The sequence below is a fragment of the Gymnoscopelus microlampas genome, assembly GCF_963454915.1.
Source record: "Gymnoscopelus microlampas genome assembly, chromosome: 13".
NCBI lineage: Eukaryota > Metazoa > Chordata > Actinopteri > Myctophiformes > Myctophidae > Gymnoscopelus > Gymnoscopelus microlampas.
In genome coordinates, this window is record NC_139950.1 from 9379469 (window position 1) to 9394904 (window position 15436).

Consider the following 15436-nt stretch of genomic DNA (forward strand, 5'->3'; position numbering starts at 1 on the left):
TCACAGAGCTTGTAAATCCGCTGTTCTTGTGGCTATTATTGCGACACCGTCGTAAGAAGAAGTATGAAATAGCTCTTAAGCGGTTTTGAAGAATCTTTATTTCCACGTTCCAAATGACTGCGAGCCTAACCTTCCATCCTATGCAGACAGAGCAAAGTCATCCAGAGAGGAGTCTGCGGAGAATTAGAATGTTACATTTACCTTGACACACAGACACCTTCAACGCTGGCAACAATAACAGCCGCTAAAATCTCTGACCTCAATCTCCAACATTCTAGAGGTGGTGATTTATCATCAACACCACGCACGCACACACGCACGCACGCGCGCGCACACACACACACACACAAAACGATTGCCGACCACTCCATCCAATTAAGAGTAAGTAAAGAATGTTCACACTCGCAGGGGCCGAAATGAGTTGAATTCCCCCGTCCGTCCATGGGCTATGAAGTCATTCATTATCAAATGTGTGTTCAAAGGTTAGTGTGCTACTGATGGCGACTGGGAGGGGGGGGTTATATAAACGTTAATTTCCAGGCTGCTGGCTGGTTCTACTGAGCTGAGACGAACCATTTGTCACCAGGACACAAAACCAAACGCCACGCAGTATTTAGGTGTCTGGTTTTCGTTTGCCACCCACCACCGGACAATAGCTGGCACTGCCAGCCTGGCTGCATACTCTCTGGCTCCAGTACAGCACAGCACAGTACAGTACAATATAGTACAGTAATGTGAAACAGAAACTGCTTTACCTAGACCATTACTTTAGTTTTAGTTTTCATGCAGAGAGAGAGAGAGAGAGAGAGAGAGAGAGAGAGAGAGCGAGAGCGAGATATGGAGGGAGGGGGAAGGCAGGAGACGAAGATAAAGCAATACAGGGAGATACTGTAAAGTAAGCGTAAGGTTGCTGACATTCCAGATGTTGCTGACTAAAACAAGTGGGATACACACCTGCTAAGGTTTCTCTCATGACAGAAGGGTGCTCATTTACAACCGTCCCCCCCACCACCACACACACACACACACACACACACACACACACACACACACACACACACACACACACACACACACACACACACACACACAGATGCAGTTTAATAGTGTGTATGGGGGCCCAGGCTGCACTGGCTCTGAACTTAACTTGGAGGAATATATTATGCTTGCGTCAGAGTGTGTCATGGTAATCTGTGACAAGGGTGTGCAGTCTATTATTAACCGTCGTGGCTTGTTTCTCTCAGGCAGCATCACTGATACAGAACCAAAAAGATGCACAAATGCTGGCCCAGCGTCAGCTAGGCGTTGTTTTGGACCAGCGGTTAAAACTGTGTTCATCCATGGTTTTGATAGCATGAAAATGACACATTTTTCATCAACGCTCTGCTATGTACGATATCATCTTTAACCACATTTGTTTTGGGCACACTTTCTCAAGTTTGAAATGATTTCTCCATTTCTCCAAGCAGATCTCCAAGCACAAGCGTATTTCCAAAATGAGCTTGTAGATCAGCTATCTCCTGCTATTCATCCTGCAAACGAAGTCTATAGGGCTTAAAGGAATAGCTCACCCAAAAAGTACTTATTTTCTATCAATTACACAGCTGCAGTAACTTGAATATAAGATAACCATGTTCCTTTTCAAATAAGTAACAACAAATGAGGTCATTTTGTTTTTCATTACTCTGGCATTTTGCTGTTTCCAAAGATATCTAGAAGTAGCCTATACACTCATTGTGCTGGAGAGGAAGTGGTTTGCAGAAGACACTTCCTAGTGGAGTGCAGTGATGCGTTACAACTTACAATGCCCTAAATCCCACCCTAATTTGGCTGCCGTCCTCCTACTTCCCAGGTAGCCCCTCTCTGTTGTACAATCAGATAAACACAGACCTCCCCCCAACACCAAACGCAGCTCCCACTGTGTACTTCATTAATCATTCATCTTTAATAGATTATGCAAATTTCAGGACATAAAAATCAACAAGATCAATAACGGCATGAATTTTAATTGGGAGCAGAAAACATTTAAAGAGCGGATATAATAATCTCATAGCTCTATCCAACGTAAGGGCGTCATTTGTCGGGAATTGGATGCCAGCCTAAGTGAGGATGATAATTTAGATGTTGTTGTTGGGTTTTTTTTCGCTACTTGGCATACATTCCTATTTACAGGGTTTATCAAATGGCAATAAAGCATAATATTATGCAGTAACAACCTACATCCAATCAAATGCTTTGCAAGTCTTTGCATATTAGTGGTGTGGGGGATACTAAAAGCTGAGTGTATAAATTGTAAACCTTCTGAATTTAATTAGGCGGGAGCAATTCTACTGCAGTTGAATCTGCCAGAAAAAAACAAACAAACAAAAATAGTGTTAAGATTCCTCTTTAAGAAAGTTTTCTTAATTTACTTCCTTATTATGCAATTTGTGACCCTCGCATGTATCCCTATAGGAGGCCCCCGGGGGGGCCCAGGTGGCTCGGAGGCCACCTGCTATGAGTGTGCTCCCCAGAGCGAGACCGCTTTCATAGGAGGGGCCCGGCAGAAAGGACAAAAACACACCTTTCTTCTCCTGGGGGCCCAACTTTCTGGGCCACGTCTTACCTCCCACATATCCAGGAGGGAGAAAAGAGGGGGTCTTTCTTTTCCCATAACACAGTGCTTGAGTCCAGGGCTGGCCTGGGGATCATTTGAGAAGGGCCACTGCAGTTTTCAATCATGTTGTCCTCCTCTTTACTCCCAACAACACGCACGCACGCGTGCGCGCGCGCGCACACACACACACACACACCCACACACACACTCTCTCACACACACACACACACACACACACACACACACACACACACACACACACACACACACACACAGTGGACTCATTGACTTTGATGGCCACTGCATAATTATGGGACTTTTATTAAAAGGCTGCCATATTAGTCTCCAGCCAATGTGGCTATCAGTAAACCTAGCCCTCTCCTGGGAAAGAGCCGGGGCCGGCCACAATGAAACAATATTTCAATTAACCAGCTCGACCCATCAAACTCCCAGACAGCACAGCAAAGGAAGCCCGTCCGATGCAACGCACGGCGGGCTCGCACGGCGGGTTATACGATACAGACAGTTAATACTACAGGATATTCAATATCGCTGCACCTGTCATTACCTGCAGCTTTGCACAAAACTCTCAATGGGAGCCTCACCTTTGAAAACAGCAACCATTTCATACCGTGAAAAGAAGAAGGGAAAAAAATCTAATTTCAGAGTCACTCTCGCCACCGTCTGTCTCTCTCTCTCTCTCTCTCTCTCTCTCTCTCTCTCTCTCTCTCTCTCTCTCTCTCTCTCTCTCTGCCGCATGAGACACAGTGGGCCAGGCACAGCCAGTCACTGAACTATTCCAGCCGCTGTCAATCAACAGCCTATCATAGCCTTTGATGACAACATCGTGTCGCGGGCGCGAACAGCAGCTGTCTCTTACGAGAAGTGATTCCAGTCAATCTGTTAGCGAGCCAATTCAGGCTAACGCACTAGCCAGTTAGGAGCTAGTGTGTGAAAGGCCCGCAGGATTTAATGGGTCCACATGATCCATCACCACCACCACCACCACCACTTTCTCTCTCTCTCTCTCTATCTCTCTCTCTCTCTCTCTCTCTCTCACAAATAAACACACACACACACACACACACACACACAGACAGAGGGCTTCAAAACCACCAGCTTTTCATTTCCTGATAAGGGATTTCCGGCGTTTGATATCGCCGGGAAATATGCATGGGATATTATTCTGTAGCCGTCAACATGTATCGTTGTTATCAAGACGTGACATTCTATCAAAATAAGAGAGACGCCGTTTCCCACACAATAAAGCCTCCAAAGTCAATGACTGGGTAACTAGATATCTTCCACTAGAGGTCATCTGGTTATAGTCCTACCCTTAAGCAAGGAGATGAGTGTTTGCATCGTTTAGGGAAAATGTGTGGTGTGTTAATCATATGGAGAAAGATGTTTGATTGAATGCAGCCAAAACTGAATTGTTGGGGTGCATGTTTAGTACGACAGCTGTGCACCAAAATAGGGTCCACTGGAACCGTATATACTGTACTTCATTGTATGAGTAATTGTGAAAATAGCAGATCTATAAAAATGAGCTTATAGATCTGCTATTTCCTCTATCTTTGAAGAAAAGGAAAAAAAAAGAATTGAAAATGTTTATTTGATGGTAGAGTTAACCCATTAAGACCGGGAACGGCTATTCTTGGCTATTCAAAAATAGCAGATATACAAGCTCATAGCGCTGCACTATGAGCTTGTAGATCTGCTATTTTTGAAAAATCGTAAAGATTTGTGCAAATCTTTGAATTAAAGCTAACATTTGTAACTCAAAGTCTTTGCTTTTGGGGTTCAATATTTTACTAATGTTCGCTTTAAGAAATATATATTCAAAGATTTGCAAAAATTCTCACGATTTTTTTCAAAAATAGCAGATCTACAAGCTCAAAGCGTGGCACTCGGTGCCGGGCTATATGAGCTTGTATATCTGCTATTTCTGAATAGCCAAAGAAATCTTAAAATGACACAGATGCGTTCCCGGATGGGAATGGGTTAAAGTGGTTCAATGAACTTGTCCCCTTGATATTCTTGGTCTCTAGAGGGAGTTTTGGGGGGGGGGGGGTGGGGGTGGTCGTACCTGTGACGACAGAGTAGCTCTGGGAGACGCTGGCTGCCAGGTCGGAGCTGGCGCTGCTGGACAGGCTGGGTTTGACCTCGTCGTGGCCCACGTTCAGCGACGGGAGCGAGTACTCGTTGGCCTGTTGGGGATGAACACACGCACACCACCGTTCAGTCTATAGACCCCTTAACAGACGACGTCATACTGGCTGCGTGCAGCCAGTATGCGCGCAACGAAACCCATTATATCAGGTCTCGTTAGGACGCGTCTCACTAGCCAACACACACAAGAGGGGGTTGGGGTGTGCTGAAACCAGTGCACCCCGAAACAGGTTGGGAATTGATTGCGTGAAACAATCACCTGTGCGTCCAGGCTCAATGTTAGTAAACAAATAATTGGTCTATAGACCCCATCATCAGGACACCACCACACAACCAAAACATGTGTTGCCGGGTAGATAACGGCAGCAGCATTGGAGCAGTATTGTTCATGAACCTTTATTTCTGGAAGAACAGGACTTATGATGATAAGTGTTATTGACTATCGTATTATTGTTGTTTTAAATAATCCACAGGTTGACGAACTATAGACGTCATTTGTTCTGGACACTTTTATTTTAGATTGTGTAAATATCCAAAGAAATTCTACCTGGAAATACCTCTCTACAGTTTTGTTTACAAACGTATCTGGTCTATAAGGTAATAACGTAGAGAGAGACATACTTTTCAAAGGAGACGATGGAGAGAGATGACGAGTACAACCCACCCCTCCCTTAGAAGATGTATTAAACCCTACACAGTACTTAGTTGACCCGAGTCCCCCAGGGGGTCTATACTTGGTCCCCTGCTATTTTCCCTCTACACCTAATTCTTCACCAAAAAAAGAACCCAATCTGCAACCTTGTGCATGCACATGTGTTATTTTTTGTTGTTGTTTACTGTTGTGACACTGAACGTCAGCCTATTCTATTCTGACATGCCCAGAATGGTGGACGCTCTAGCGTAGGCTTGAAGTGGTTGGATTTGTTGTTCCAAAAAAAAAAAGAGATATTTCTTTATGTTATACTGTTTCATGATACGGTTCAGAAGAGATGCACATCAAAGCCACTCGCAATCGCCAAGGGTTACAACAAGGACCAGACACGATGTCCTGACTCCCGAGGTTTACCTTTTTTTTTTTTTTTTTTTTTTACTAGACAATGCGAGAAATGTGTCTCAAGGAAACCCTCGCTGTGATCTCTCCACCGTGTTTCCCCTGAATATTTCCTATGCATCCTGCGACCCCCCTCTCTCACTCTCTCTCTCTCTCTCTCTCTCTGTGCTTTACCAAGGCCTATGATGTATGCATGCATTAGGGCTTGTCACAGGGGCAGGGAGGGATGAGAGAGGGATTGGGGCGAGCAGTGAAAGGACGGGGTGTCAGCTGCCTCTTTGTGCTCGGCTGCAGTCATCCCTGTGACCAGTCAAGGGAGGAAACATTCAAGGCTTTGTTACAGGACGGACATGTGGGCCACATTTTAAAGAGGAGTACAAACTAAGAAAAAAAAGAAATCTACCTTTGTGTTTTTAGCCCCCCGCGCGCGCGCTCACTCGGCAAACGAATCAAACGCTAAAATGGATTTTCATTGTTTGTTCCTTTTTTTTCTTTTCTTTTCATTGATATCTTTATTACTATGATTTCTATTATTTTCTGTTTTATTGCAAGTCAAATGTGATAAAAAAAAAAAATGTAAATGTTAAAAAAATATATACCCTGTGGTATATCTGTCAGTGGCAGCAAATCAAAGCATTCCCGGTGTCTTTAAAGGAATGCGTGTGTCTGTGGTACGACAGTACGCCGGTGGAGTTTACTTTAGACCGAAGCGCCAACCGGCCCTTGTTGTCTCTTAAATCCCAGGATAAGACTCTACAAACAGATGTGATGGATCCTGTTTGTTAATGAGATGAGACTTCCTGACCCTGCGCTCTGTTGGAGAGTGTGTCTGTGGGTGTGTGTCAGAGTGTGTCGGTGTCTGTTTTGTACCGGTGTCTGTCTGTGTGTCTGTGTGTGTGTATGTGTGTGCTCGCGCGCGCGCGTGCATCTGTTTGCCTCAATGGGAGTGTCGGGTCCCAGTGGGGCGAGAGCCGATGACCCCGGTCTTGTCTGCCTCTATCCCAGATAAACTCTAATTGTCTGCTTACAACTGTTCACTGGCACTAGGCTGGATGTTCCTCTCTATTCCGCTGGGCCTCCGCGGCACAAGAGGCATTTTGTCATGCAGATGGGCTTGTGGGCAGGGCCCGCGCTGGGCAGGGTTTTTGGGGCGGTAGGAGGCTGGGCCGGGGCGGCCAGCGCAGCAGGGCCCTGAATGACCCCGCCACATGGCAGCCAGAAGTGTGGGAGGGATGAGGCCTATTCAGCCTGGCCTCTCCAAAATGGCTTTTTAATGCCCTGACGCAGACACCAGACAAGCCCCTAATAGCCTAATAGTCCACCTTTTCACCAGTAAAAAAAAAGGGGGGGGGTTGGAAATAGGGAGAAAAGGAGCTCCCCTGGAAAGAGTGGAAAACACTCTGATTAATATTACATTAAATTAAAACAGATTTTTCTCGACCATTCCGACGTCGTTTTTCTCCCCACCTCCTCCCCCCGCCTTACTCTGGCTTTTTTTTTATACCTTCTCCTCCACTCTTTGTGATTACAAGTCATTTCCAATTCGTTTTGGTATTGATCTTGCCGTAGAAATCAGTTTGGTAATTAGCTGCATTAGGGTCTGTATAACAGGCTGAGGGGGCTGTCCCCCTGATTTATCGCCGCTGTAATTCGCCGCGATCGCACTAGAGATGAAAATGAACTCAATTAGGCCGCGTGGCGAAAGCTGCATGGGCACCCGCACCAAGTTTCAAGGGAGGAATTAATAGTCTCTTGTTGTTTAACAGTCTAATGAATGTAAATAAAGGTTATCCGCTGTAATAGGCTCGCTTGCTTTGACTAAGAAGCTATACGGTGCTCTTTTTTTTTCTTTTTCTTTTCTTTTTTTGTCGTGTGCCAACCACTTCTCGGCAGAAATTGAATAAATCAATCTGTGTTATTTCACTGTGGGCGTGGTGTAACCCAAGGGCGGACTGAGGGAGAGGAGAACATACGTAGAACATCTGAGGTGTGGAAATATACGTAATGTTGTTGTTGAGACAAGAGCCCGACCAATGGCCTATACTTTGGGGATGTCATTCTTGGTGAAAAATGTTTGATAGTTTTCAAACGTATTCAAAAATAGCAGATCTACAAGCTCACAACGCGATTGACTATTTTTTTGTTTTTTGGGGGGAATAGGGCTTAAGTGTTTAAATTCTACTTAAATGTTCTCAAATAGATTTTTTTAAGCATAATCAAAATCAAAAGTTTTTCCAAATTGATGAAAATTGTTGACAAAATGTACATTAATATCGGTCAAAATCGGTGATCGTGGTTGAGGACTCTCCAAAATCGTGATTGGCATCGCATTCCAAATTCTGGCATGGGTATGGCTGTAGTTGAGACCACCCTCGTCGCCATAGGGCCGGGCAATATATCGATATTATTATCGATATCGTGATATGAGACAAGATATCGTCTGGGATTTCGGATATCGTAACACTGTGATATGGCATAAGTGTTGTCCTTTCCTGCTTTTAATCACTTAACCAAAATTGCCCAAATGTTCAAAAATAGCTCACAATGCGTCGTCGTGAGCTTGTAGGTTGGCTTTTTTCTGCCGTTTCTTGTCGCTTTTTGACGTACTGTCACGATACGATTTTGTGGTTCGCTTGTTATACGCCGTTAAAAATAGCATGTTTCGGGAAAAAAAACACACAGGAGCCGAGATACAGGATTTTTAAGTAATACGTTAACCAGGAAGTGAATGGAGCAGTAACTCTTTGGATCACGTTATCTCCTGGTTCTGTGAGAAAAAAACTAAAAAACAACAAAAGATATATATATATATATATATATATATATATATATATATATATATATATATATATATATATATATATATATATATATATATATATTTTTTTTTTTTTTTTTTTTTTTTTTAACTCGTCCAAACTCGTCGTTGGCAGTGTGGGCTCTGGCAGAATTCGACAAGTTAACTCGTCCATTGGGTTCAAAGGTGATATCTGATTGTGTCCGTATCGCCACACCTCTCTCGCCCGTTTCCACCAGACCAGTGGGGTTCGTGTGACACTGACCTGCTCGGGTTTGATGTGCTCGGAGCTGGGGAAGACGTCGGGGTAGGAGGGCCGCTCGAACACGCGGTCCAGAGCTTCCAGCTGCTGCTGGGTGAAGGCGTCGGCCCGGAGGTGCTTCCTTAAGCTCTCCACGCTGCCCTGGGAGTCACTGCCGGGACCCGAGCCGTCAGAGCCATCTAGAGGAGGAGGAGGAGGGGGGAGACGTGGTGGTCAGTCAGGTGCAGTGGTGGGAAAAGTACTCAGATGTTTTACTAGTAAAAAAAAAGTATCAATCCTGCAATGTAGAAATATACTCTGTTACAAGTGAATGACTTGAGTAAAAGTACAAAAGTATCGGTATCAAAATGTACTGAAAGTACCAAAAGTAAAAGTATACTCATTGTGCAGAATGTACCATTTCGCAAGTTCAAATGGTAAGACACGTGCACAAGTCCTCTTTGTCATTCTTTCTACACTTTCTCTTTCGCTCTCTCTCTCTCTCTCTCTCTGACAAACGCACACACACACACACACACAAATACAGGCCACACGCACACCCACACACACACACGTTGGTATATACTTGGTGAGGAGTCATTTTAGGACGTCAATTGTATAACCCTAACCCTAAAAGCCCCTTTCTATACTAAAGTTGCGCGACAGTCAACCCCGAAAACCGGTCCCCGAAAATAGAAGTCCTTCAAGCTCACAACGTTGTGAGCTTGAAGCTCTGCGGTTTTCAGTGTGCGACGCCGGCCATGCAACCAAGTATAAATCCGGCATGACCTCTGAACCTTCTAAATGCTAAATCCTAGCACTAACCCAATCTTTTTTCAAATTGTAAGCCTAACTCTGAACATATTGTCTACACAAATTCTACTATACTTTATAGGGACGTTTGGCGCTCACATATGTAGTAATACACACACACACACACACACACACACACACACACACACACACACACACACACACACACACACATACAGCGAGGTGACAGCTATCTACGTCCCCCCTCCCCTACCTCGCCCCCTCATGGCCGCCATCAGCGCGGTCATCATGTGATAGGTTGTATGGTAATTGATGGATTACCGTCAGAGCAAATATATAGCATAATATACTGTAGATAGTGTGTTTCAGAAGGAGAGGAAGCAGGCATTGCGATTACATACAGAGCCCCTCATTCTGCCAGTGGGAAATGGAGGGCCATTATTTAACCGTACTATTTCCTCCTGAACATATTGACCCCCCCTCCCCTTCCTCCTCTCTCTCTCTCTCTCTCTCTGTCTCTCTGTCTCTCTCTCCTCCCTCCCATCTCCCCCCACATATTGCCTGTCTCCTGGAAGGCGGAATGGAGCGTTAGGGGGGGAGGTACTCGGGGGGGGGGGGGGGGAGAGTCGTATGAGGATGGGGCGCCGAGGGCAAGCGTATGCATTTCCTCACTCAGTCACACTCTATATAAACAAATGAGCCTCTTGGCTTCTCTGTGCTCCCCTCCCCTGATCTCCTCCTGACCCTATCAACCTGCCTGGCCGGGGCCGCCTCGCCTCCCGTCCATCCGTCCCCCAAAAAAAACGCCACCGCCATCATCAAACCCCCTAAAACACTGCCGGGAATAATAAATAACGAAATAGAAAAAATGCTCGGCTTTTAAAAGGTCCAACTATGGCTGGCTGGACGATGTGTTTTTTCTCATATGTATTTTTTTTATTCCTCCGAACAGCCAACCTCCTCCACTACTCCACTACTCCTACTATGGGCCGACGGCCTAACAAAAAAACGCCCTCCCCTTCCTTCCCCTCTCTTCCTCAGCCAGCGGCGGGCGGGCGGGCGGGCGGGCGGGTGGGCGCGGCGAGCGGGATGGGCGGGCGGACGAGGGCTTTAGCTCCCGTGCAAATCTGTCATTCTAAATTTGCAGCAGATTATGTTCTCTCCGGGGCGAGCCGGCGGTGATATATGATATGCAAGGCTGCTATTGATTGCCTGATCCGGCAGGCAAGAGGGGAGGGAGGCGAAATGAACTTGGAATGAACATCGCGGCGCTCAACTCATTGCGCGTATAATACTCTACTTAATCCCACATTTTTCTGGCGCTATGGAATTCAATTGATCAATCATGTTCCCACTGATGGTACCATTTCAGGGGCGTTATTGCCATTCTGCTCGACTGCTTGACCTTTTTTCAACGGCATGAGGCCAGAGGATGAACCCGACTCGCACCGCGCGAAATAGATCTATGGACGCAGCGGAATAGGGGGGGGGGCTGAAATTGGGTGTGAGGGTGTGTGTGTGTGTGTGTGTGCTTGTGTGTGTGTGTGCTTGAGCGCGTGTGTGTGTGTTTCGTTGCACAACTGTATTGACTTTAGCGGTGTGTGGCGTTAGTGGAGGAATCCGTTTCTCCTTCTGCTGCCCCGCGCCCGGGTTTTTGTCCTACTATCAACTGAACCTGACTGCATATTTTAGTTCAGGCATTTATTTTGGACAGCTCCCTTGGGGGTGGGGTAGGGGGGTGGGGGTCTTTCACACTGCTGTGTGTGTGTGTGTGTGTGGGGGGGGGGGGGGGGGGGGTGTTGCTGTATGAAACTCAATTGTTTTGTCTTTGGTACAGAGGAAAATGGAGTCATTAATTACCTTCTATCAGCTGGACTGAGAAGAGAGGCACGTGGCGATCAATAGCGGGCACTTGTCATTCACTACACGCACACACACGCGTGTGCACACACACACATGCACGTACGCCCGCGCGCGCACACACACACACACACACACACACACACACACACACACACACACAGACAGAAATAGAGAGAGAGAGAGAGAGAGCACCCCTAACACAATTAGACCAACCTTCCCCCCCTTACGTAAAAATTAGCATCAAATGCCTCCTAAAGAAATAATAATAAATCACAGTGCTCATTTCACTGTTTTTTTTAGTGGGGGTGACGGTTTCGACACGTATCTAACGTGGACGACAGTAGATAAATACACTAGGCAGACTGGAAAGGGGTCGTTGTGTTTTCCCCCCGTTGTTTTTTCAACCCGGCGGGGGTCTCTCTCTGTAGTGGTGATCTTATCTGTCCCGTTATCAGTGGGTGACTGTGTTCCGCCGGGTTCGCGCTGCTACGTCAAAAGCGACTGGAGCTCTCAATCAGATCGGACCCACTAAAAGAAAAACACTAAGCCTGTTCTCTCCACTCATCTTCACACCTCGTCCTTTAGAGGAATGCAGCCGCGTTGTAAGCAGATAGCCTTTTGATCACCTCACCGTTGCATCATGACAACACTGATACCGCTTCACCTCTGGGACCAGTTTCTATCATAGAGCTTGCTACAAGGTATGCTAATGCGCCGTGCAGTCGTTCATGTTAATTTGACTCTGACTTTGTACACTCTCGCAGAATGAAATCAAAGGAAAACTCTGCCGATTCTCAACCTAAATCGCATAGTTCTGTTGTGAGAAGATCATTAACGTAGTGTGGTGAAAGATATGTCTAATGTGCGTTTATCAGTGAAATGTTGACGTCACGAAACGATGATGTCAAGCTTGTATCTTTCGCCACACTGATCGGATTGATCGGCTCACATCAGAAAATAGGATTTAGGTTGGAAATCGGCAACGTTTTCCTTCAATTTAACTCAGATTGTACAAATGTTACCAAATGGACCCATATGGGTCCTTTTGGTTACACACACTCTCAGAGTTACATTAACACTCAGGCTTTTATTGTGTGTGTGCACACTCGGCATGCTTAAGAGGATGGCAAACATGCTTGGGATCATCCCAGCAAACAGTGGTGAAACTGCTACCTGTGTTATTATCACTGAACACAAAAGTGTAGCAGACAGACACACACACACACACACACACACACACACACACACACACACACACACACACACACACACACACACACACACACACACACACACACACACACACACACACACACACACACACACACACCAATGCCCCTGTGAAACAGAACGTAGACTCACTATCAGTAGTAGTAGTAGTGTTTCGATAGCTCGACATGTCGTCCTGCTTCTTTTTTTTTCTGTCACTAAAGGGAATTGTTGTGTCCTGTGCTGTTGGCACAGTGGCACTTTAATGTCCTTCTTTCATGTCCCCTGGTCCTGTGATAAGATCACTGACTCCACGGAGAGGGAGATGGGAGGAGGAGGAGGGGGGGGGGGGGTGCTTGTTTGAAAGGCAAATGAATTCCTCCACACTGACTCCTCTCTCCTTCGTAAATCACTGACACGGACGGGATTCCCCTCAAGTTTCAGTGCAGACGCTGATGGCTGCAGTGCCGCTGCCAGTTTACTGCCATTTACTGGTTCATTGTGGTCGTTGATAGGTGAAACGATGCCATCTACAAAACGCTGTGAATCATTTGTTTATGCTTTTTTTTTCTTTCTAAATGCAGTTGAGCTTTACAAAAAAAAAAAAAAAAAAAGGAAGGAAGGAAGGAGAAAAAGAAAAAAAAAGGAAAAAGAACCGAGAACACAAACAAACTGGTATACCCACCGGGTGAGCTCTCCTTCCCTTTAAGCTAGCTATATTTATGAAATCTCTGAAGCGGAAAGGAGAGAGGTGGGTAGGGTAGGTGGGGGTGGGGTGGGGGTATGGAGGAAGGGGAGAGAGGGGGAGAGAGAGAGAGAGAGAGAGAGAGAGAGAGAGGCAGTAACGTGGCCATGGCTGTTAATATCCTGTTATGTTGTGGCGTGTTTAAGAGCTTTATTAATTGGATTTAGCAGCTAGCACTGAGTGTCAGCAGGCATAGTGATGGTTATTTGATCTCCGCTGTGCCCTCCCTGCCTGCCTGCCTGCCTGCCTGCCTGCCTGCCTGCCTGCAACGGGACTTTGTCATTTTATATCCTTGCTTTAACCTCGTAAACTTCCAGACCCTGCATGCCGTTGAAACAGTAGATAGAGCCTATACAGTAATACAGTATTAGTCCTCGGCGCTATTTGCATATCCGTCGGTGCATGACTGCACAGTAAAGAATCCGCGAGTGTTCATTTAACTCGAAAAGAGTGTCCTGTCCATGTTTTACACTGTAGGAGTAGAATTACACGGCTGCACTGCCTATACAGCCATCTGTATGCTGTTTGGATCTGCTAAACTCTTCCATTTGACCGTTCTTCACTCTGAGCATGCTCCAGACTTCTCCTTATTATCCTTATACTCCTTGTTCCTCACCTTATTAGAGTGTACAAATGGAACGAAATGGTCCTTATTCTTATCTTACTCCTTATTCTTCAGTCTGAGGGTGTGCAAATGGAAACCGAATGGACTCGAATTAAACCAGGGTTTTATAGTGTCCTCCCCTGTCCCATCGGGCCCGGCGCGTCGTTTAGCATCGCCGCCCCGTGCGGTCGACGACGGCTCTTTGTGGAAACGCAATTAACGTATCCCTCCTTTCTCTCCTCATCTCGCCCTCCTTCTCAAGCTGAGTAATGCGTCGCTCCATTAATTCTCGGCATTGGGCGCACCATAATTGACTTTTCTCCGACATGATTCCTCTTCATGTGAGTGAATTCTCCCTCTCCTTACATTCTCAGACGACGGATTCTCTCAGTGTATGTTGTTTACAACCGGCGCCACCCGGTCACCGGGAGACGTCGTCGCCGAATGCAGACGGTTATAGCTTGCTTCGCGAGCGTGAGAATAGAAACGCGACAAACTAACAGAAAGAGGGAAGTGGTACGAAGGGGGCGGGGGGGGGATGCCGGAGGAAAAGGCAGGCCTTTTTTGCCCCTCCTCGTCCCTGAAGAGTTGCTTTTACAGTTTCACCCAGGAGATGGCTGCTCAGGTGGCTATGATGTGCACACGGGGGGGGGGGGTTTGCACGGCTTGCTCAGGGACACTTCAATACGTTATACTGGGCGAGCCGGGGGTCGAACCAGCTACCTGATTTCTGATTTCCTCTACCCACTCAGCTACAGCTGCCTAAAACGGAGGCAGAGAGATTCAGAGAGACGGAGAGAGAGAGAGAGATAGAGCAAGATTCAGAGAGACTGAGAGAGAGAGAGAGAGCGAGAGTAGAAAGAGGAGGAGAAGGAGGTACAAACGTGAAGCCTTTTGTGTGGCTCCGTGCCGCCGAGGCCCTAACAGCGCCTCGTCTCTATGTTCCGCTCCGTGGCCCCGCTCAAACCCGGGCTTTTCTCTCTCACACAGACCCCATCAGAGCCGCATCGCGTCGCTCATGATTCCATTTACTTTCTTGCCGCGCTCTGGATGCATTTATTTTCTAAAAAGTGATCTTCTATTGACTCATTGTCGCCGACTAGCTTGACTGGTCAACCGGCGTATAGGCGCAGGTTAAAATCCATGCGCTATAGCTGATTTAAAGTCCCCCTCAATGGGGACACGCGTACCAGACGACCTCAGAAGAAGGCCAAATATCAAATGTGAACAAATCACACAACAGCTACAGTGCTCATTTCTGTCTCGAACTGTTGAACAAGGATGGGGGCAGCAGTATACACAGATACTGGTTTTCAACCTTTTCAATTTCAAGGACCCCCACTATATATATGATATGATATATGATATGCATTAGGCCACGGAC

The 15436-nt window shown here is 46.3% G+C and overlaps 1 protein-coding gene across 2 annotated transcripts in view; it reads right to left on the bottom strand.

Moving 5' to 3' along the window:
* pax2a (paired box 2a) overlaps window positions 1-15436 on the bottom strand; it is a gene marked incomplete at both ends in the record, with an annotated part of 40737 nt that overhangs the window by 8719 nt on the left and 16582 nt on the right. For both annotated transcript variants that reach the window (XM_084076479.1, XM_084076478.1), the window contains 2 exons: window positions 4686-4806; window positions 8882-9057. In XM_084076479.1, coding sequence (XP_083932605.1) covers window positions 4686-4806; window positions 8882-9057 — 297 coding nt within the window. The remainder of the gene's footprint in view (window positions 1-4685; window positions 4807-8881; window positions 9058-15436) is intronic.